The 22,728-nt window shown below is 44.8% G+C and overlaps 2 protein-coding genes across 7 annotated transcripts in view; both read right to left on the bottom strand.

Moving 5' to 3' along the window:
• SEMA3F (semaphorin 3F) overlaps window positions 1-2,861 on the bottom strand; it is a 127,225-nt gene extending 124,364 nt beyond the window's left edge. Inside the window, exon 1 of one of the 5 annotated variants that reach the window (XM_081900273.1) lies at window positions 2,223-2,861. The gene's annotated coding sequence lies outside the window, so the exon portion shown is untranslated. Of the gene's footprint in view, window positions 1-37; window positions 63-978; window positions 1,127-2,039; window positions 2,145-2,222 lie in introns of those variants that run through there. The other 4 variants (XM_081900279.1, XM_081900275.1, XM_081900277.1 and 1 more) reach the window with 4 other exon arrangements.
• Window positions 2,862-2,939: 78 nt separating this feature from the next.
• Window positions 2,940-22,728, bottom strand: part of LOC309363888 (uncharacterized protein) — a 71,030-nt gene continuing 51,241 nt past the window's right edge. Inside the window, exons 5-6 of one of the 2 annotated variants that reach the window (XR_014165620.1) lie at window positions 19,004-19,070; window positions 2,940-3,991 (exon numbers count right to left, since the gene is read on the bottom strand). Coding sequence is in view for 1 of the 2 variants with exons in the window: in XM_081900414.1 (XP_081756540.1) it covers window positions 21,513-21,652 (140 nt within the window). In the remaining variant the exon portion in view is untranslated. Of the gene's footprint in view, window positions 3,992-18,381; window positions 21,653-22,728 lie in introns of those variants that run through there. The other variant, XM_081900414.1, reaches the window with a different exon arrangement.

Raw genomic sequence — 22,728 nt, 5'->3', positions numbered from 1 at the left:
CGGCCGCCGCCTTCCAGTCTTCGCCCAGCGTTTTTACCTCAGGGAGAGTTGGCAGGAGCGGCGCGAGGCTCAGGGCCACGCCTACCGCCCTCCTAGCGGAGCTTCTGGTGCACCGGGAGGAGAGAAAAAGAAACCACCACGCGGCGGGAGGGGAGAGGGAGAAATAAAGGCGGGCCCGGGAGCGGAGCGCGCGCGTGAGCTTTCACCTCAGCAGTCCGTGCTGGGACGAGGGAGCGAGAGAGAGAGAGACCTTGGCTCGCAGACCGCTGGCGCGGCTGAGGAGCCGACTTTTCCTCTCCCAGTCTGGAGCCAAGGAAAACGTTTCCTCCCTCAAGTTTATGCCCTGCTAACCTCTCCAGCCCTGTGGTACACTAAGCAAAACAAAAGACTTTTAACCGCATGTTCACACGCGAGGCTGAAATCGGTCTGGGTCAGCATAAAAAGCCTCGCCCCGGCCCCAGCGCACAGCCTTCGTTTCTCACCTGCTGTTTCTGTCCCACACGAACAATATTCCCACGGAGCACACAAATAAAAAGCAATGAGTTGGGCTGGGGGGGGGGAGCTCAATGGCGCGCTTATGCAGCCCGACCCTGCGGGGTTACTCTTAAGTAAAACCTGGGGGGGTGTTCCGCGTGTGTCTTACTCCCAGGTAACTGTGCGCGTCACACGTGAAAACCACCCAAGGCTCTCCTCCCTTCCTCTGCACCAATCCCACAGGCGCCGGCCGGACGACTGTGCTGGAGCGCCGCGTTAATCCTGCCCTGGGACAACAACGAGGGCAGTGGCAACTTTGAGCACGCCTAGGGATCCGGCCCCCGGCTGAGGCGGTGGATCCAGAATTAACGCTCGATTCACTAACCACCACCACAATTTCAACCAGTTTGGTAACATTTTTATACCAAAACGGCTGAACTTTGAAGCTTAAGATCCAGCCGGCTGGCTTGCACGCAAGTCGTTTTTAAACACGCGCAAACATACCAAGCAGGCTTCAAGCGCTTTGTGGAAGGCAAAGAGAGGGGTCCCGTGAAGACCGTCGGCTCCCATATCTGCTCTGGAGGAGGTTGGCGTCGCTTCTTCTCCAGGCGTCTCCCTGTACTTGCTCTCGGCTCCGGGCCTTTAAACCTGCCCGGCTCCCGACCCGTCCTCGAGGGCTGCCAGGCCGAGAGCCGACGCGAAGGCAGCAGAAGCGCCCTCTGGAAAGAGACTCGCGCCTGCTTTGGCGAGTCGCGAAGTCGGGAGCACCTTGGAGACCTCGCTCCCCGCAGACAACAGGGTTGTTATAAAGGGGGCTTTTGTGCCTAAGGGGGGGGGGAGCAGAAGCTCTAACCAGACCCGGGCATTTCTCCCTGGCGAAAGATAATTTCACCCGCATAAAAGCGGGCAGGGTTTTACATTTTTTCCCTCCCTGCCCCCACCAACTCCCACTTTTCCGGATTACTGCTCAACTTTCCCATCACAGTGATGGAAAAAAGGATTGGACCGACCGGCCGCTGTCACTTTCCGGATGCAGCGAGTGTGAAGGAGCCGCTGAAAGTTTGCCGCTTCCAACAGCTCCCCACCTCCGTCAGCTTTGATCATTAGCCTCCACCCCCCCCTTCTAACTGTACACACAATATCACCCCTTTCTACGCTCCATAGGTGCCAACTCCCTGGGGCCCTGAGCACCCATAAAATTCCCCACGAAGCACCCACAAATTTTGCATGCTGCATAGCACCCACGGCCCCAGGCACCCACGTTCGTGGGGCCAAGTTGGCACTCCTGCAACGCTCCCATCAACAGGGAGGAAGCAGAGCAGCGCAGCAACGGCTCGGAAAGTGAATCCTGCGCCCGCCGCCCCGTAGGACAAACCGACCTTCTCTCCACCCGTCCATCTCGGCTCAATCCCTTCCATAGACGGGACGAGGTGACACCTTTGCTAGAGACCCAGAAGAGGTTGGCAGCTCTATTGACAGAACCGAACTCACTCTCTCCATTAATTCGGAGGCGCGTGGACAAACGGAGAGGGTGGAATGAACTAGCGTTGCGCACACGGACGTACCTTTCTGGATGGAGGCAGAGCAGTTTAGACGGTTCCCTAGAAAGGTCACGTCGCTGCTCGCCAGTAGGACCCGAGGACTTGCTCCCAGATCAAGAGTAAAAAAAAAAAAGGGTGGAGAGGTGGGGTGGGGAATGGGAAGGAGCGAAAACCCTATCTATTGACACCAAAGAGGCATTTTCTCACCAGCTGTCCTGGTAGCGGCGTCCCACCGCCATCCCTCTCTCTCTCTCTGGTCAAAGTAAGCGGGCGGCCGCCGCCGCTCCTCCAATGTGGTAGGCAGCACCTTCCGGAATCCTGGACTTGGAATTCAGGACTCGAGTGGATCTCTCCGCCAATCCATAGAGACGCTCGACCCACACCGGTTTCCAGAGGCAGCAGGCAAGCCGGATGGGACTCCCTTCGCACCCGCGGAGCGCAGCGGGCTCGACTTTTCGCGGCGCCTCTCGCCGCTTGTTCCGAGCGTAAATGCGCGGCTGTGCGCCCGCCCGCCCCCCGTCCGCACTCACTCGGTCCTTAAGTTCTCATTGCAGGCCCGGAGAGCAAGAGGCAGGAGGAGGAGGAGGGAAGAAAGAAAAAGAAATAATAATAATGAAAGTGGCCTCCTGCCCGCCGGCTTGGCAAAAAGAAAATAAAGAAAATAAACCACCACCCTCCCCCTCCACACACACACACGCTCGAAATCCGCTCCTCTCACATTGAGCACCCAGACCCTATTCAGTCAATTGGCTTCTACCGCCTTTCATTTGCATAGCCCCGCCTCCCCGTCCCCACCTCCCCGGGCAGGGAAGCGGGGGCCGGACCCGCCGCCGTTCTCTCCTCCCCACCGCCACCTCTTTTTCCACCTGTGCTGCCCCGCCCCTCCCTCCCTCTCTCCTCCACCCCCCCTCCAGCCTCGCCGCCCCGCTCGGCTGGGCTTGGCAGGGCAGAGGCGGGCGAGGGAGCGAGCGAGCCGCGGGATTCCTGCGCTCTCTCCGGGTATCAGGCGAGTCCGGCTCGTGCGACTGTTGACTTTCTCTCCTCCCTCCGGCTAAGGCTGAGTTTCAGCAAGTCCCCCCGCGGCTTCCCTATTCCATCAACGGAAAGAGAATTGGGGGGGGGGGGAAGAGCCTTATCCGAAACAAGACTGATACCCCCCCCCCAATTTCGTGTATACATACACCTCTTTCCACCTAACTCTGTGCTTTTGTGGACGGGGATTCCCCTCCCCCCCTCCCCACACTTTAAAAACACCGAGAGAGGCAGACGAAACAGGCGCGGGGGGGGGCAGGAATGGGGAAGACAAATAAATAAATAAACCGACTCCTTTGTCTCTCTCTCTCTCTCTGGCTGAGTTATTCGGTGGATTGCAAGGGAGTGTCTCGCATCCCGGGGGTGGAGGGCTGATGGGGGCGAGAGACAGAAGGGTGGGGTGGTGGTGGGGTTAGAGTGAGAGAAGGAGAGGGGAAAGATAGAAAAAAGCAAGAGAAGAAAGAAGATCGGGGTGAGGGTGAATTGAATGGTGGGGAGCGAGCGGGCTGGGGTGGGGAGAGATGGAGAGGGGCATTGCTTTGTAATGTTGCAAAATCCAACCAGACAGATCCTTCAACAAATATCCTGCAACAAAGAAAACTCGGGCGTAACTGACAGCGGGAGAGAGTGTTATCTCTCTCCCCCACCCCGCCCCACGTCTTCCCATCCCAGCGCCTTAGTCGTTTCAGCAGCTTAGGCAAACCAGGTTAACCCTTTGGTGGATGGGATTAGGCGGAAGACCTACCTCTTAGGTCTGTGGGTGGAGGGAGGTATTGGGGTCGTGGGGCAGCGGGGCTGAGGTTAAGATGCAGAAAGTGTAGAAATGCTGCAGAGGGATCCCATTTCAAGTAGAGACCCCCTAACACGCTGTTCTGCATCAGATGGAAGTGTGAGCAGGTTCAAGCCTAGATCAATACCCCATCCTCAGTTAAGGTTTGCTCCACCTTTGAGTCAAAATAGTGGAAAACATGTTTGTATGGGGGGGGTGGAGTTTTATGTATTTAAAGTATATAAAGATCAATAAGGTCTGGTTTCACCGAAAGGAGATCCCTCTTTCCCAGGTCTGGATGTATATCCTAGTGAGTGAAGGGGCTGTTGTGCCCTTTAAAAAGGCGGAAAAATATTCAACAGAATGATTTACAAATGTATAGGTATATGCTTATTGCTTTGTGCGCATACTGAAGGCTGTTTAGCAATTTACATTTTCCCCTCCTACACAGAGGTAATCTGCACACTGCACATGTTGGCTTTCTGACCTGTGCGCTCCTGGCAAAACAGATACTTGCATTCCATTTAGAAGTGCCAGCATACACATCCCCCCTACACTGGAGAGATTACTTCTATGCAGGAGGGGGGGGGGATATGTGAATTCCCCTAAGAGTGAGCAAGTTTTGATGAGGTTCGGTATAGCTATGAGAGTCAGGAAACCTGACATTCATCACTCTAAGGACATACAATGATTGACCAGCCAAAAGTTCTGCACTGAAATCCAAATGACAGGTTCTGGCCTAAGGCTAAGCAAGGAAGGATGCATAATTCCTCTGCCGCCTCCACCTAGCCCCCCCCCCGCAATCCCTTGTGTCTTTCACATTTATGTATAATTCATGAATGCATCTTTGGCACAAGGTATCTTCTTCTGTTGCACACGGGGAAAGCAAAAGCCGGAGTAACTTTTAGCAGCTGCTCTGTTTGGGGCTCTGTTAAGCAGCTGGAACATCACGCCACAAAAAAAACCTTAAAGTATAGTATCCTTATTGCCTTCAAAGCAATTGGGATGCATCCCTGAATCAAAAACGTCTCAGGTAACTTATGTTTATAATCAGGAGGAATACTATCACTTCTCACTGCAGTCAAATGCTGTTTCAGATCTTCATAAAGTAAGCCTCTAGTGCCTTGACCAGATGGAGAACTTGGCTAAGTTGTTTGGCTAGGTGGTCTCAATATTTTTAGGAAACTGACCCCGTACCTAATGGAATCAGCATGGTAGGATTTGTTTAAAAATGTGTGCAAATCAGAATACTTGTGATTTTCTACACAAGCAGTAGATTTAATAAAAAGCAGTAGATTTAAAAGGTTAAGTGACTGACATTGCAACCTCACAACAGTTACAGAAAACAAATACTGGGCCACTTCAAAATTTGATTATCACCCCTGACTTGCACAAATGATGATAAACCATGTAGACAACAATGTGTGACTGGCAGTACAGGTCTTTTTCACTTTGGGTATGCTGCGTGTGAGTTAGCTATTGCTCATCAGACAATTCCAAACTCCAAACCCCCAAACTCTCACACTCTCATAGCACTATTTATTTTTTGCAGGATGGTCAGCTGTTCAAAGAATGTCTGGTTCATGAAACACCTGACTTTTAACTGATCAATTAATTGGTCTGGAAACCAAGCCTTATGAAGAATGGTTGAAGAAGTTAGGTGAGTTTACCCTAGAAAAGAGAAGAACAAGGGCTCTTCTCTACACTTTCGTTTGTCAAATGATTGCTAGGCACGGGCCTGAGAGGTTTTTCTTTTGTCCCACCACTTTCCCCAAGGTAAACCCGCAGGTTATTGCTGAATTGGAACGTCAGTTGGGTTTTCAAATATCTTCAAAAATCTAAGGGGCTGTCACATGGAAGATGCAGCAAGCTTGCTTTCTGCTGCTCCAGAGGGCAGGACCTGAACCAATGGATTCAAATTCCAAGAAAGGAGATTCCAACTAAACATCAGGAAAAACTTTCTGATTGTAAGAGCTGTTTGACAGAGGAACTGGCTACCTTTGAAGGTTGTGGCCTCTGCTTGAATGGAGGTTTTTAAACAGAGGTAAGCTGGCCACCTGTCAGTAAATTTTAGGCTTAACTGGGCTCACCTTTTAGTTTTTTTAAATTACTAGGCATGTATATTAATTGTACATTTCAGTCTTATTTATGACAATTTCCAGAGGGGTAGCCATGCTAGTCGTTGTTGCAAAACCAACAAAAACTTTTGCTGCACCTTAAAGGCTGACACATGTTATTACAGCATAAGCTTCCATGGGCTAGAGTCCACCGTACAATTTGTAGCCACAAGAACAAAGAATGCAGGAAGAGACCTAATGCTTTCCAGCTGTATTCTTCTTTATGATTTGGCCCCACCAACAGAATTGTTCTTTCTTCGAGGACTTCTTGTTGGCTTCAACCCCCTGAAATCCTTTCCTTCCATTTGGGAACTAAGGATGTAACTCTATACCCACTCACCTAGGTGTAAGCCCCACTGAACTCAATGGGACTCAATACTGTGCAGGCATGTATGGGATTATGCCGTGAGAGGTGTTCCTGATATGTATTGTGTTTGTTTCGAAACACAAATGCACAAACACATGTTTCAAGGTGCACACAGACATCACATAGGATGAACTTCTTATTTTGCAGCAAAAAATTGCTTATCTTTCCAAACAGCTTTAGAGCTTTTGCAAAACACTTATCTAATATTTGCCGTATAATAGACACACATAAAGCTCTTCCTAAGTGTACAGCCTTCTCGAGATACAGGCTTGCACAGACACGCTTCAAAAATAATCCTTAAAGCATAAACTTCGATATCGCCAAAAGTTGTCTTTTATCAAATGAGATCACTGGTGCATCTAGCTCAATATTGTCTCTACACTCAATTGAAGCAGCTCCTCTTTCCCAGGGATTGAACCTGGAATCTTTTGCATACACGATATGTAAACGTGTGCTCTAGTCTGAGCTGCAGCTCTTTTCCTATTTTTGTTGTTGCATATTTTTAAATTTACTGGCCATAGTTTTAGGAACAGACAATAATATGAATCTGCCTTATTCAGGGTCAGACCAGTCGTCTACCTAGCTCAATATTGTCTGCACTGACTGATTGGGACTTTCCAGGAATTAAAAAAGGGTTCCCTCCCCTGGCCCTACCTGGAGATGTCAGGGGCTGAACCTGAGATGTACAGCATGAAAAGCAGGTGCTCCACCACTGAGCTGCAATCCTCCTCCTTATATGGTCATTCACCTTATGTCGTTGTGGATATTTGCCTTTATTTGATAATGTTCAGGTGTTTGATTTACGGTATTTTATGCTAAGGACTGTTGTTTCATTCAACTATTCTGATAACCCTTCGGGGTTGAAGAGCAGGCTATATATTTGTCATATGAATATTCTGAAAACTTGTAATGCATAAAATGGGCAAACATTTTCTAAACAGCATTATTCACGTTGAATAATTTCCATCCTGTACAAATCAAAAGCTTAAAGATCTTGGCACCACATTTATCATGACATTTCATAGGCCAGTGCCTACTTCATCAGAAGTGATTCCCTAAGTGGATAAGATAAGCATACCCTGAATTTGATTTGATTCTATATTATTTTGGGCTCAACTATCCCTTGCACTACTTGGTCATTTAGCCTGACTAGGAAACATGCCAGCAAAACAATTGTGTCTTTTTATCTTCTCTGTCTTCAGGGCATACTGAGGTGACCATACATCTGAAAAAGTGGGCTGACCCATAAAAGCTTATGTTACAATACATATTTTTAGCTTCTACAGTGCCGCAATATTCTTTGTTGCAACAAATTAACATGCTCAACCCTCTGGAATCCAAAATATTTTTTGCAGTCATGTCACATACATAGGATAGCATTTTCTAATACGCCTTTTTTTCCGTGGGTGAGAATACACTGGCCTTTCAGCAAGAACATAGTTCCTTTAAATTAAAAGCAATGTCTTTCACTCTAAATCCCAGTGGGAATTTCAAGTAAACATTGGAAGATTATGGGCATACTATATAAAATACAAGTAGTTTTGCTGTGCACATGTAAAACATTGCCCATATAAATTGATTCTATGCATTAGCAGCAAGTCCCTTAGAGTTCCAAGAGTGCATAAGATTGTAGTTGTTTAGCACAATCCCATGTATCAGTGGGATATACCTTCCCTAGGAAGTCCACTTACGTTTACAGAAGTATTAGTAAGATTCCAGTGTGGCTTATCCTATGTGTTGGGTTGTTAAAACCAAAATAGTTTGTTTCCGATGCATATCATCACAAAAGTTTTCTGTGTGCAGCTTTTTGCTTTGAGAAGTTTGGAATAAAGGCCCCATTGAAGTTTAGAGAACTATGAAACAAACTTTTCAATGGCAATGATTTATGAAGTATCAGGGAAGCAACCAGAGAAATAGCCGCATAGTACCTCTTGGGTACGTGCCAGTGGCTACCAGGATGGTTATTCACATGAAAGAGTGCCATCTATTGGCTCCCAACACTATTTCTTGTTATCTTTTCCACAGCTGTCCTGTTGTGGCACAGACCAGCTCTCAGTTAGGCTTCAAAACTTGGGTTGGGAAGGATTAGGCAGCATTACAAGAACGTCTTCTTAAATACTGCAGCACCAAAGCTCTGCCCCAGTCTATCTTGCACCTTCTTTGTGCTTCATTAGTATGTTCACTGTGTCTCTAGAACAGATAACGGTTGGGGGAAATATATATATATAAGTTCTAGGGAAGGGCAATGAAAAGCTTCGGTGACATGAAAAGATTCCATAGAAGGAGAGATTAAAAATGCGAGGGCTAGGAAACAGGCAGCAGGAAGGATGAGAGAAGAATACCAAGTAAGAAGTGAGATAAGGAAGGCCAATCAGACATTCCAGTTTACCTTCCCCATAGCAAAAGTATTCAAAGGTGTCCCAGCAGGTGTCCATTCATGTTTTACCAATGATGAGAAGGAGGAGGTGGAAGGAATAATAATGAGCACAGTCATGCATGTGCCGAATGCCGCAGAGTACAGTGTGGTGATGCGTAAGGACCAAGAAACCTGAGCCCTTGGGGTCTGGCTGCTCCAAAGTAACAGAAGGCTAAGAGTTTAAATGATCAGTTTACACGAGGATGAGGATGGATGGCAATCTCTTTTGCTTTACCATGCTTCTTACGTACCAATAGCATACAGGTGTTTTCTTAGGCAACATATGAAAACTATGTTCTCCATTTCAAAAAGAAACAGCTATTTTAGCAGATACTAACAGGAGCATGTAAAAAAAACAAAAACCTGAATGTATTGTTGCAATGCATATAATTTGTGCATGGGATGCTTTAAAAATAAGAACGGTTAAGACCTGGGGCTTGTCGACACTGGAGTTTAATGTGGTTTTGAAGCTGCTTCAGTCTTGTGGAAGAAGCAGCTTTTCACATGAGTGACTCCTAATTCTTGACTTGGAGTAGCACACTTTAAAAAGCCTGCACTTTTGTGAAAATATGGTATATTTTATTATTTTTAAATTTTCTATACCGCTTTATATTTTTAATAAAAACCTCAAAGCGGTGTACAGCATATTAAATAAATAAATCAATAAAACAATAGCTGGGAAATGTTCCTCCGGCCTCATGAGAAGCCTCTTCAGTAGGGCTGGTGAGTGTGGGCCTCGCCCCCTAGGCCAGGTGGAAAGGGCCTTGCAGGGAGCAGCCTTCATGCCTCATAGGCGGATGATGTATTTTGATGATGTATTTTGATGATAGTTTTTAAAAGGACCTGAGATTTCCTAGCTTGCAGCAGCAGACATGTTAAAAAATTATTATTTCTTACTCCCCTTTTGTGCAAATCTGTTATATTGAAAAGCATGTCTTTAAGTTTCTAGATCTTATGGTGGAGATGATACACAGCATGGATACATCTCATCAAGCACTGCTCACCAGTGTAAGCAACAGTAGTTCACACACAAACACACGCATCAGCCTCCATGTATTGCATGATGAAGTAAAGGAATGCCCTTTCAGTTTCACTTCTGATTAAACAAGATATTAACACACAAAATCAATGGAGCAAAAGCACTTTATACAGTATAATCAGCACACTGCCCTATTACGAAATGGACCCATACAATAGGTAGAGATGAAGCTAGATGGTTTAGGACTAGTCTGGATATTCAGAGCAGCTCAGGCTTAGGAAGCCACTTAAAATAGTACGCTGGCTTAACTGATGCTTAAATCCTTCAGATAGTTTGAGCTCATTCCATGCTGCAAGGCATTAAACTGTCTCATATTTAAAACTGCCCAAGAGAACAGCTCAAGAGCTTAAACTTCCAGCCTAACTCTGTTGAGGCTTTAAGGCATTATGGTAGTTTAAGAGTTAATGACAGCAGCTCCCCTTAAATTTCTTATGAGATTAGGCTGCGATGAGTCAAGCTACGGTATGTGCCACACATTATTGCTACGGTATGTGCCACACATTATTGCGCAGGTTCCTTTCTGGGATCCAGTCCTTTTGTTAGCACTGAGCTTCTGATTCCAAAAATAGTGAGAAAGAGTCCCCTGCCTTTCCACCTTTGCACCATTGTAAAGTCACCCTCTTCTTTCATCTACATCTCCCTGGCTGCCAAGCAAGCCCATTATATCCTGTCCCAATTCACTAATGAGATGAATCGGTCCCTGTCCCTTTTCTTTCAAGCTCTTGAGTTTACAGAACTGAAGAGTTTGTCCACCCCCTTGTCCTCTTCTGTTTCCTTTCTCTGCCTTACTTTCCAAAGTTTGCATAGATACCAGAGCTTTGCTGGAGATAAGGTAGGTTGAGGGGCATTCTTTGTGGCGTGGGTGGGCGTTTGTGTGCACGTGTGAGTGAGTTAATGTGGTGGTGGGGGACCTACATGCATCCAGCTGTATGGTTGCATCAAGAATATGCCCTTCCCTACTTAAGACTATAAGGAAAGCTTGCTAAGTCAGGCCAATGCACCTTCTAGTCCATCCTGTTCTCACAGTGGCCAACAGCACAACAGCACTCTGCCCACCTACAGTTCCCAGCAGACTCTGGTTTTAGAAACAGTGTACCAGTTCCTGGGGAGGCTGAGTAGGAGGGTGCTATTGTGCTCATGTCCTGCTTGCGGGCTTCCCATCACACCTGGGTGGCCGATGGGAGATCAGGATGCTGGAGTAGATGCACCTTTCAGGCTCTTCTTATGACTCGGTCATGCAGAGACAATGGGGCTTGTGCTTGCCTGGCTTCTTCCCCTGCCCATCATGGATGGGGCTTTAGTCTGAACTTGGCTAAGAGAGCCTGCAGCCTCTAGGGATGTGTGGCTTGCTGATTGGGTGCGTGTGATGCCTTAAATATTCCATAATCTACAGAGGAACACCAGAGTGAAGAAAGCCTAGCATCTTCTTCTGTTCCACCTCTAGTGCTAATAAAAGAATAGCCCATCTCACATGGGTTCAATGCAAGGTCTTTTTTTTGCAGATGGAAATAGATTCCCCCCCCCTTCCTTATCCAGTCTTCTCGCCTTATTTTTGTGCCTGCTTGAGCCATATGCCCATGTAACGGCATCTTTGGTACTAGGAAATGTCAAACGGAAAAGGCATTAGAGTGGAGGCTGTTTTAGAGCGAACACATTCCTGTGGGAGATTCTCTCATGTTGTTCAAGAGACTTGTATGAGATATTATATTGCTTTTCTGCATTATTTTTGAAGACCTCCTCATGGTAGGATTTCTGAGCACAGGTATAACTATATTTTTTTTTTATAAATATTTTATTAGGTTTTTAATAAACAAATTTCCACTTTCAAATACATACTTCCATGAATCCAATGGACTTCCCCCATCTCCCGAGCACTGCATTCCCTGTGTAACCAAAACCTCAGCAATTTGTTAACTTGTTTTGTACATAACAATATATCTTCCATTTTATCGTGTTATCTGATGTAAACATTTCGATACAATTGCATTAATTTTTAATTTCCACACAATAAAAATATTTCGTTACCTCACTTCTGTCTTATAGTGTCTTATTTATCAATTCAGAAATTTGCCGATACTGAAGCTATACCTTCCTAGAAAGGAGCATTTTTTAACATTCATACAACTTATAATGCTTTTTCAAATAGTCCTTAAAATTTTTCCAAACTTCCTCCGTTTCTTCTTCTCCCGAGTCTCGAATTCTGCCAGTCATTTCAGCCAACTCCATATAGTCCATCAGCTGCGTCTGCCATTCTTCCAATGTGGGTAGATTTTGTGTCTTCCAGTGCTTTGCCAACAGAATCCTCGCTGCTGTAGTAGCGTACATAAAGAAAATTCTATCTTTCTTGACCATCCTCTGGTCTACCATGCCCAGAAGGAAGGCCTCCGGTTTCTTAGGTAAGGTGAATCTCAGCACCTTTTTTAGTTCATTATGTATCATTTCCCAGAAGGCCTTAACTTTCGGGCAGGTCCACCAGAGGTGTAAAAATGTCCCTTCCTCTTCCTTACATTTCCAGCATTTATTGTCAGACAGGTGATATATCTTTGCAAGCTTGACTGGGGTCATGTACCACCGGTATATCATTTTCATAATGTTTTCCTTCAAGGCAGTACATGCCGTGAATTTCATTCCGGTGTTCCATAACCTTTCCCAGTCTTCAAACATAATGTTATGCCCCAAATCCTGTGCCCACTTTATCATAGAGGATTTGACAATCTCATCCTGTGTGTTCCATTTAAGCAGCAAGTTATACATTCTCGAAATTAGCTTGGATTTTGGCTCAAGCAACTCTGTTTCTAGTTTCGATTTTTCCTCCTGAAAACCCACTTTTTTGTCTGCTTTAAAAACTTCCTGAATTTGAGCATAGTGCAACCAATCTCGCACCTTGCTTTTTAACTTTTCCATACTCTGTAACCTCCATTTATCTCCAATTTTTTCAATTATTTCCCAATATTTAGGCCAGTGGGCCTCCATATTGAGTCTTTTACGTGCTTTGGCCTCCATCGGTGAGAGCCACCTCGGAGTTTTACTCTCCAATAAGTCTTTATATTTTGACCAGACCATGAAAATTGCCCTTCTGACAATATGGTTTTTGAACAATTTATGAACTTTAACCTTGTCATACCACAAATATGCATGCCACCCAAAAGCATTATCAAATCCCTCCAGGTCAAGGACATCGGTGTTCTCCAATAAGATCCAATCCTTCAACCAGCAGAGGGCTGCAGCTTCGTAATATAACCTCAAGTCCGGCAGGGCAAACCCCCCTCTTTCTTTCGCATCTGTTAGTATTTTAAACTTTATTCGGGGCTTTTTGCCCTGCCAGACAAATTTGGATAAATCCCTCTGCCATTTTCCAAAACATTCCACCTTATCCACGACCTGGAGGGACTGAAACAAAAATAGCATTTTCGGCAATACATTCATCTTTATGGCAGCTATTCTGCCCAACAAGGAAAGTTTTAATCTTGACCATGTTTCCAGATCTCTTTTTATCTCTGACCAACATTTCTCATAGTTATCCTTAAATAAATTCAAATTTTTGGAGGTCAAATGGACCCCTAGGTACTTTACTTTTTTAACCACATTTAGTTCTGTTTCTTTTCTGAACTCCTCTATTTCAGTAGTTGTCAAGTTTTTTGCTAAAACTTTAGTTTTTTGTTTATTCAGCTTGAATCCCGCCACCCGACCAAAATCAGAAATTAATTCTAACGCTCTTTTAGAACTAGAGGCTGGCTCCTGTAATGTTAATACCAAGTCGTCTGCGAAAGCTTTCAGTTTATATTGTTTCTCTCCGACCACAATTCCCTGTGTCAACTGGTCGTTTCTGATCATGTTCAGTAGCACCTCCAGAACTGAAATAAACAGCAGAGGAGATAGGGGGCACCCCTGTCGTGTCCCTTTTTCGATTTTAAACTCCTCTGTCACCACGTTGTTTACTATCAATTTGGCCTTTTGTTCTGAATAAATTGCTTCTATTCCATTTTCAAACCCCCGCCCTACTCCCATCCTTTCCAAATTTTTCTTCATAAACAGCCAAGAAATGTTGTCAAAGGCCTTCTCCGCATCAATAAAAATCAACACCGCTCTTGTGTTTGAATTAATCTGTAAAAACTCCAAAATGTCAATGATGTTTCTTGTGTTGTCAAGTAAATGCCTACCAGGGAGAAAGCCTGCTTGGTCCTTATGAATAACTTCATTTAAGACTTTCTTAAACCTACTTGCCAAAATGTCAGCAAAAATTTTATAATCCACATTTAGGAGTGAGATAGGACGGTAGTTTTTAAGTTGAGTTTTTTCAGATTCTAGTTTTGGGATCAACGTGATGAAGGCTTCTTTCCACGTTTCCGGTGCCTTCCTCCCCTCCATAATCTGATTGCAAACTTCCAACAATGGTTGTGTCAATGAGTCCTTCAGTACCTTATAATATTTGGAAGTAAGCCCATCAGGTCCCGGAGATTTGCCCAGTTGGAGGTTCTGAATGGCGCATTCAATTTCTTGGGTTGTAATATTACAGTTCAGGGTTGCTCTCATTTCCTGGGGTATTTTTTGTAATCCATTAGTTATGACAAATTGGTCCACCTCTGAGCTTTTTTGTGGCCTTTGAGAATAGAGTTCTTTAAAATATTTCTGGAAGGACCTTCTGATTTCTTCGGGTTTCTGAACCATTCTCCCTTCAATCTCTAGATTTGTAACTGTGTTAAGTTTTTGTCTCTTTTTCAACTGCCAGGCTAACAATTTTCCACATTTGTTTGCAGATTCAAAGGATCTTTGTTTCATTTGTTTAATTTTCCATTCCACCTCTTGATTTATCAGTTTCGAATATTGTGCCTGGAAAAACTTCACTTCTCTCAATACTTCCTTCGATTTGGGCCTGGATCTCAGTTTTCTCTCTCCTTCTCTTATTTTCTCCAAGATCTTCTCCTTCTTTTCATTCCAGAGTCTTTTTTTAATCGTGTTCTGTTGTATTAGAAACCCTCTTATCACTGCTTTGCTTGCGTCCCAGATTATTCTTTTTTCCACATTTGTCTTTAAGTTTATTTCAAAATAGTCCTTTAAAACTTTTTGGGCCTTCTTAACAATCTCCTGATCTCTTAACAAGGCGTCATTCATTCTCCATCTGAACGATCCGGTTGTATTTAGTCTCAATTCCATTCTCAAGGCGTTGTGGTCGGAGCAGGTTTTTGGGCAGATTTCCACTTTTCTGGTCTTAGGTGCCAGCCCTCTAGTTATCCATATTTGGTCGATTCGCGTCCATGTCATATGGGCCTCAGAAAAGAAAGTTCCTTCTTTCCCTAGAGGGTTCTTGATCCTCCATATGTCGATCAAATCCAAATTGTCAGTCATTTCAAAAAAGGTTTTTGGAAGTCTGCCATCTTTCGTTATATTAGCACTTTGTGACTTATCCATATTCACTGAGGCGACACCGTTCATATCTCCCAACATGATAATGTTGTTATAGTCCAAATAGTCCAGCATAATCTCATGCAGCTTCTTAAAAAATTCCGATTTTCCATCATTTGGGGCGTAGATTCCTAGAATTAAAAACTTTTCTCCTTGTGTCTGGATTTCAATTGCCAAAATTCTGCCCTGTTCGTCTTTAAATACAAATTTTGGGGACAAGTTCTCCTTTGCATAGATCACCACTCCTCTTTTCTTAACTTTATCCGATGAAATAAATTCTTGGCCTAACCTTTTATTAATTAGCACTTTTCTATGGAGTCTTGTCACATGTGTTTCTTGCAGGCAAATAATGTCCAATTGTTCTTTTTTCAAAATATGAAATACTTTTCTGCGTTTTTCTGGAGAATTCCCGCCATTTATATTCCAGCTAAGAAGCTGTAGAGACATCCCGGTCTACTTCTTGGGTATCACAGTTGGGTATCTAATTTGTCTTCCTTTTCCGGAAGCTGTGGTGCCGGGCCGCCTCCAGATGGTGTGGATCCTGGTGGTAATCCCGGTGGTGGAGGCCAAGAATCTGCGGCTCTCTTTTGGAGGTCCTCCTCGTTGTCGTGTAGGAACTTCTGGTGGTCTTCTGGCGTTTTGATTCTTACCTTCTTTCCTTTATAGGTAAATGACAGACCTTGAGGAAATTCCCACCTGTATGGGATTGCGTTGTATCTTAACAATTTGGCCAAGTCTGTATATGTGGCTCTAAGGTCCAACAAATATTTAGGAATGTCTCTATAAATTTCTGCCCTTTTACCTTCGACTTCCAGGGATTTTTTAAAGTGTTGGCCTAATATCTTGTCTCTTTCCTCTCTTGTTCTCAAACAAACCAAACAGTCTCTGGACTTATCTTTTTTAACCGATCTTCCCAGTCTGAAGGCCGTCACAATCTTGAAGTCTTTATCTTCTTCAACCCCCCAAAATTTAGAAAACAGCTCCGTCAAGAATTTCTCTAGGTTGCCCTGTTCCAACTCTGGGACAGCCCTCAGCCTAAGATTACATTCCTTACTTTTCAGTTCCACCATTGACAGGTAGGCTTGCTGTTCTCCTACCTGTCTTCTCAGAGGTCTTACTTCCCCTTTGATCTCTTCCACCTTCTTGCACGCTTGCTCAGCTTTTTGATTGGCTTCCGCAGCTAATTTGTAGTTCTCCGCCGTAGCTCCTTGCAGTTTCTCAATAGCCTGGGTATGCTGCGAAACCTGATCTGTTAACTTGCTGATAGTAGATGTTGCTCTATCAATTTTAGATGACTGATCGTCCACCTTCTTATTCAAAAGTGCCAATTGTTCCAAAATTTGTTTCAAGACTGGATCAGTTCCTCCAGCTGCCATTTCTTCTGTAGCAGGCGTTTCAACTTCCTCCTCCTGCGCCGTCAACACAGTAGGCACCGAGGATCTACGATGGTGAATCAAGGTTGTTTGGACCAGCTGCCCAGCTCTCTTGTCTTTTTTCTTTTCTTTAACTTCCTCAGCTAAAGCTTCCTTAGCTTTAGCTGCTCTTGTTTTCGCTGGGCCACTCATTCCCCAGCTGCTGTTCAAGGTCAAATAGTCTTTCAGTCCATGAGAAAGGCAAGTCCAGAGTATAAACAATTAAACCACAAAAAATCCCAATAAGATACAGTTCCCAGGCTACTATGCCTCCGCAAATCCACTAGGGGGGGTTTTCAAAGGAAAGAAAGTTTCTTTTCCACCATCAAAGCTCCTATTTCGACTGAAATCCCCAAGTTCAGAAAGGAGGATTTCAGAGAGTTCTGTTTCGAATTAGTGCCACAAGGTAACAGAGAGGTTTCGATAACAGTATTAAAGCGATAGTGTATCCATCAGTGCAACAGTTTATGTTAAAAGAAAAGTTTCTGCAGCCTGACAGTACTCATTTGCAACACTGGCAGTCCAATAACTCGGTTGTCCCCTTCAATTCCACGTCTCTTCACAATAGGAGGAAGATTCTCTAACACACTGGACTAAAGCATTTATTTCTTCACCCTTTTTCGATTTCTAAAAACACACAGTCTATTAATGCCCCTTCTTATTTCTTTCAAAGTCTCTTTTTAACACTTCAGCCCGCATCGGGTTCTTTGCTTTGCTCCGATTAGCAGGACCGGAAGGCGGACTTCCTGTTACTCGCCTCCCGTTTTCAGCCAAAATAGACAAATTTAAGTTGATCCTTAATCAGTTCTTTGGTACCCCTTACTCACGGGTAAATTGCAGCCAATCTCGATGTTTTTCAAGAAGAAAGGTCGGCGCTCATCAGCAACAGCAGCGCGGCTTCACTTCCGCGAAAAGAGCGATGAACTCACAGCGCCGCTCCCCCGTTCACGATCCGGAGCCTCTTACGAGGTCCCTTCCTCGCTTCTGGGGGGGCTTCTGGCACCCGCCGAGTCCCACGGCCACAGGCTCGCTCTGCCTGCGGTTTATCTGGATGGGTCTCCGCTTCGCCGTAGCGGAAAACCCTTTTTCGCGGAGCCCCTCTTCACTGGGTAAAGAGGACCGCCATTGCTGTTTTGCGTCGCCTCCGGAAGTCCCAGCACAGGTATAACTATAACCACGAGAGCCAGTGTGGTATAGTGGATACAGAGAGAGCTGAGCTCTGGAATGACCTAGCTTCAAAGCCCTGCCCAGCTATTTTATTTATTTATTTACTTAATGAATGAATAAAATTTATATACTGCTTGCTTGCTTGCAAAAAAAAAGCCCCCTAAGAGGGTGCAACAATCTAACATAAAACATAAAAATTATTGATGTGAACAGGTATTAAATATATTCAAAAGCTGATTAAAATCAACAGCAGCCAAGTAGAGCATCTTTGGATCAGTCACTATGTATTCCCATGCGGAATCAGTCTGTGGATTAAATGAGGAAAAGCCCCATGTCAGACATCCTTTAGGGAAGGGCAAGAATCAAACCTATTAAACTGTACAGGACTGGCAACAGGGAGCACAAATGGGACTGCCTGCAACAAAATGTTGCATTATGGAATGGTCCATGTTCAGTATTCCAACCACTCCACTTCATTCCCTGCTCCGTTTTCCATTCTCAGCCTCCGCCACTCCCCTGCCGCCAGTCAGTATTCCGTGACTGCTATACACACTCAGTCCTTATTTAACTGTGATTATTGTTTGCTTTGTTTGTTTTGGTGAGGTCCCTCTGTTAGGGTTCCCTCGCCCCCAGTTTTTTAAAAAAAACTTCTGCTGCAAAGCTTGGGGTTCACCCAAGAGGCCTGTTCTTCTGGATGGGTGCTGCTGCTGTGACTACATAAGGAATGGAGCACCCACAGTCTAAAGATTGGAAACAGAAGAAATTATGCACAAAGGAAGTGATCGCACACGCACGCACATGCACACAGAGGTTCCATGCTATTCTCAGTTTTATAGACAGTAAAATGATCTTTAAAATAACGTTATATTTTCTGCAAGGCCCTTATACAGCTTTTTTTTTTAAAAAATAATAATATCAACCATTGTGTAATATGTGTAGAATGAAGAAGAAAGTGATATCAGGGGAGTGTAGTAATGAAGGGACTGGGAACAAGGCCAGGGATCTCTTTCATCAGCTGGTGCCTTTCCAGGGTTTTTTCTTTGGGTGGTGGGGAGTGTTTCTTGCTGTTTGATGTTAGGCAGACAGCAACTGGAAGCAGTTCTACCTCCCACCAAGCATTGTTGTGGAATGCAAATGACACTAACAAACAAAGGGCTAAGTGTTCTTAAGCCTGTAGCACTGGAGACAGAATGATAGACTCCCCCACCCCACCCCAAATGGAAGGTAGTATGATAGGGACATGGTTTCTTGTAGTGGGCATCCCACCGTTATCTCTATTTCCATTTTATGCAAGCCTTTCTAGTGTTTCCAAAGTCTTCCATATTTGCTTGACCTGAGATGACAGTGGGAGAAAAGGAATGAGTTTGCACAATATGGGAAATGATCCTTTTATCATACTACATACGTTAATTTTCTTCAAACCTGAGAGAGTCTGTGTTGAACCTAGGACTTCCTAGCTCACACAATATGCAGTTAGGGCTGTGGGAAATTGCAGTCAAACTTAATTATGCATAAGTGCTAGTTAGTGCACAAAGGGGTTAAGGCCAGAGACCTAGACTGAGCTAGGTCACACACCCTTACCTCCATGAGGGTCTCTCACCCTCTTCCAGCTGTGTAACCAACCAGGAAGGATGTGTCTAAACTTGTTCCAAAGTAAGACTGCATGTTTGAAACTATAACCTGTATTCGCACCCAAGAGTATTCTACCTGTGTTCTCCTTGCTGCTACATGGAGTAATGCATGAACCAGACCTTTGGATTTAGTAAGCAAAACTTTTTAAACTTACCTAACAGCGTGTGGCATGTTCATTGCTAGAGGGGTAGAGGAAAGCGGGCAAGCATTTTAAGGCCCAAGAAACAGGATATGCAAAAGCCTTTAACAACCTAAATTCCACGCTATTCTACTGTTTAACTATGAGCATGTTTTTAACTTTGCTGGGGGCTCTCTTCCACTGGAGAGTGTGCAAAGCCCCATGTTTTGAACCTAGGTGCCCAGCTGATAGACACATCTATTTTCCCCACACAAGGCTATTGGTCTATCTATCATTTCCAAATTTTGTAGCCCACTTTTCTATAAAAATACCCAAGGTGTCAAGCCACAATTTTACAAAAACACATGTGTTTTAAACCTGTTTTCAAAGTGGTCAAGTTAAAAATTAGTCCAAAAAGTCAGCGCCTGCTATAATACATCAGTTTTAGCTGCCCATCAGAAAACAAACAAATCCAGGCAGACTTTCTTTTACAATGTGTTCCAGTATCTTGGTGCCACAACAAAAAAGGCCCTGTTCTTTCTATGCACCCACTGTACTTCAGATAGCAGGGGAATCTGGAGTAGGGCCTTAGAAGTGGGTTACAGAGTTGGCTAGGCCTGGAAGTGAAGCTTGAGACCTTGTCTCAGGCCAATTACAGCTCTGAAGAGCAAAACCATCACTGAATTGAGCACAGAAATGAATTGTTAATCAGTGTAATACAATATGGGTGGCACTATATGTTTTGATCTGCTTATTCCAGTTAGCATCCCACAAGTCAGGTTCTGAACCAATTGGAGTATTCAAAGGCAGCCAAATTGCCATAATCTAACCTGGAGGTGGCAAGGCCAAATCTTTGGCACTCCAGGTGTTGTTAGACTCTAACTCCCACATGATCAGGGCAGATGGAAGTCGTAATCCAACATTTGGAGAGCCACAGGTTCTCAGCCCTAGCTACTAGGGTAGAAATGGGGAACTGGGTATGGCCAATGGACTGGCTCCTTCAAAGCAGGTGGCCCTGAGCTCTGATCAGCTGATGGGTGCTGGGAGTCATTCCCTTGGAAGTCAATTTATAAGTGTTTTGCAGCCATGTTTTTACTTGCTCGCCTTTGATGTTACATGTGATGCCAGGGGCAGGTGGGTGTGGTTTTGGGGGAAAGGCATCACAGAACTAATTAGACCTGTGGGCTGGAGATTCTTCACTGCTGCATTAGGGCATAAATGACCAGGTCCAACTTCTTGGGGAAAGGGTGCAGCAAACATGCACACCAAGGCTCGTAAAAGGCACTCCCAGCCAACGCTACTACACGAGCATCCAGGAACTCCCATAAACTGTGAACCTGATTTTCTAGGGAGGGCACAATTCCATCCAAGCAGATTTAACACCTACTGCTAAGAATGCCAGATATGGCCCCAACCAACAGTACCTCTCTTTTATCCGCCTGCCAGTGGCGTCACAGCTACCCTCCAGCGTGGTTTCCAAAGTGGCAACTAACCTAGTCAGGGAGTGTACAGAAGGAGTCTGCTAGTTTGCACTCTGCTGGGACTGAGCTTTTTCATGCCTCCGAGGCACAAATGGCATTGTGCTGTCATGCACATGGCAAAAGCAATATTGTGCAACGATATTAGTCTGAGCGCTCCCTGCTCTGTAGCTTGCAATTTTCTCCCTACTTGACTGCAGTTAGGAACAGGACTATTAGAGTCAGCTACTAAGAAATCAAGCTTTTTTTGATGCAGAATAGTGGGGTGTGGGGTGTAATACCCTCCCAATGCTGCCCAGATGACCATTGTCCAAAATAGAACCTCTTCTAAATACTTTGCTTGATCTCTGTATGAGGACTTCATCAGAATTGCACGGAAAGCTTTTCTTTTTAGAACAACAATTACTGTCTGCTCTTCCAAGGTTAAACTGAAATCAAATAACATTCAGATCTTGCTCCGGGCCTTGCTCTCCAGAGGTAGGAAAATCATTAACTGCCTCGGCTCCCGGCAGCTTCCAGTATCTTGTGATTGCTCCACACCAGCAATTCAAAGGGGTAGCAAAGTAAATGCTGCATGCAGCTCCCCTCCTGATTTCCCCATCCTCTTCTGCTGTGTTATTATTACAGCTGGAAAGGAAATGACGCCATCCCTCCATTTCTTGGTGGTTGGTGTTTTCTGTTTTGCTTCTTTTAAAAAAGGAAAGAGCATGTGTGAACTTTCAAAGAGTAACAGACTTAGGAGGCAGCAGCAAGGAACATGAGGTTAACACATCTGAGGTTGCCTAAGCCTGCCTTGAAAAGCTCTGATTATATTGCGTTCTGCCTTCCATTAATGTTGGACTCCAGCCCCAGACAACCACACTTCCCCCAGGACTTGTCCATTCTGGGCAGAAAGACACCAGTTATTACACGGTGCCATTCCACTGACCATCTGCTGAGCATCCACATATGCAGTGTTAGAAACTGAGATATGAAAGCTAGGAGCTATATGGCACCTTACACCTAGGTTTTGGACGCAACAACAGAATGTCTAGGTGCGCTTTTTTTTAATAACACAAATACAAAGCTGACAAGGAATGAGCTGCAGCTAAATATGTTCATTTTTCACATGGTCTAGTCTTTCCCCTGCCCACCCCCCTAATATTCTTAAGAGGGTCTCTTCTCCAGTCTTCAAAGAATAGCTGGAAGTGGGGAGGTAGAAAAAGGTCCCCCTTTCCTTCCACTCTGCAGTTTTAATCTGAAATCTTGGACGCAGTACTGCGTCCAGAGCTCAGAAACTGTCACAAAATGTGCCCAGAACAATCAGAGTTTTGAACACTGCGCATATGCATTAGGTTATAACCAATCATTAGGCAAATGCCAGGGTACCAGCACAGTGGCAAATCACATCACCTATGCTTGCTTTGGGACCCCTTAAACATATTTTTCTGTCCCAGTACTTTGAGCAATTCCAGGTGGCTGCATCTAGTTGCCATTTCAATTTCCTCCAATGCCCCAATTGTAGCATCACTCTGGGGCATTATGAGACATTGAAATGGTCAATAGAGGGTATCAAACACTGGTATCCTATAAAACATACATAAGTATATAAGCCACATGTCTGAAGTTGTACAGGAGAGCAATCCTGAAGCCATTTTGCCTCTCCCAAATTCACCTCAAATATTTCTCTGCAAGGAGGAAGGAAATGGGAAATCCTCCTTATTGTCTTTCGCTTACAAATCCTGTCTTGTGTATGAATAGGGTGAGCCTGTGACCTGGATTCA

Source organism: Podarcis melisellensis, assembly GCF_964234715.1.
Source record: "Podarcis melisellensis genome assembly, chromosome: 2".
Lineage (NCBI taxonomy): Eukaryota > Metazoa > Chordata > Lepidosauria > Squamata > Lacertidae > Podarcis > Podarcis melisellensis.
Note: the sequence above shows the minus strand (reverse complement) of the source record. Positions and strands in the feature narration are given on the sequence as shown.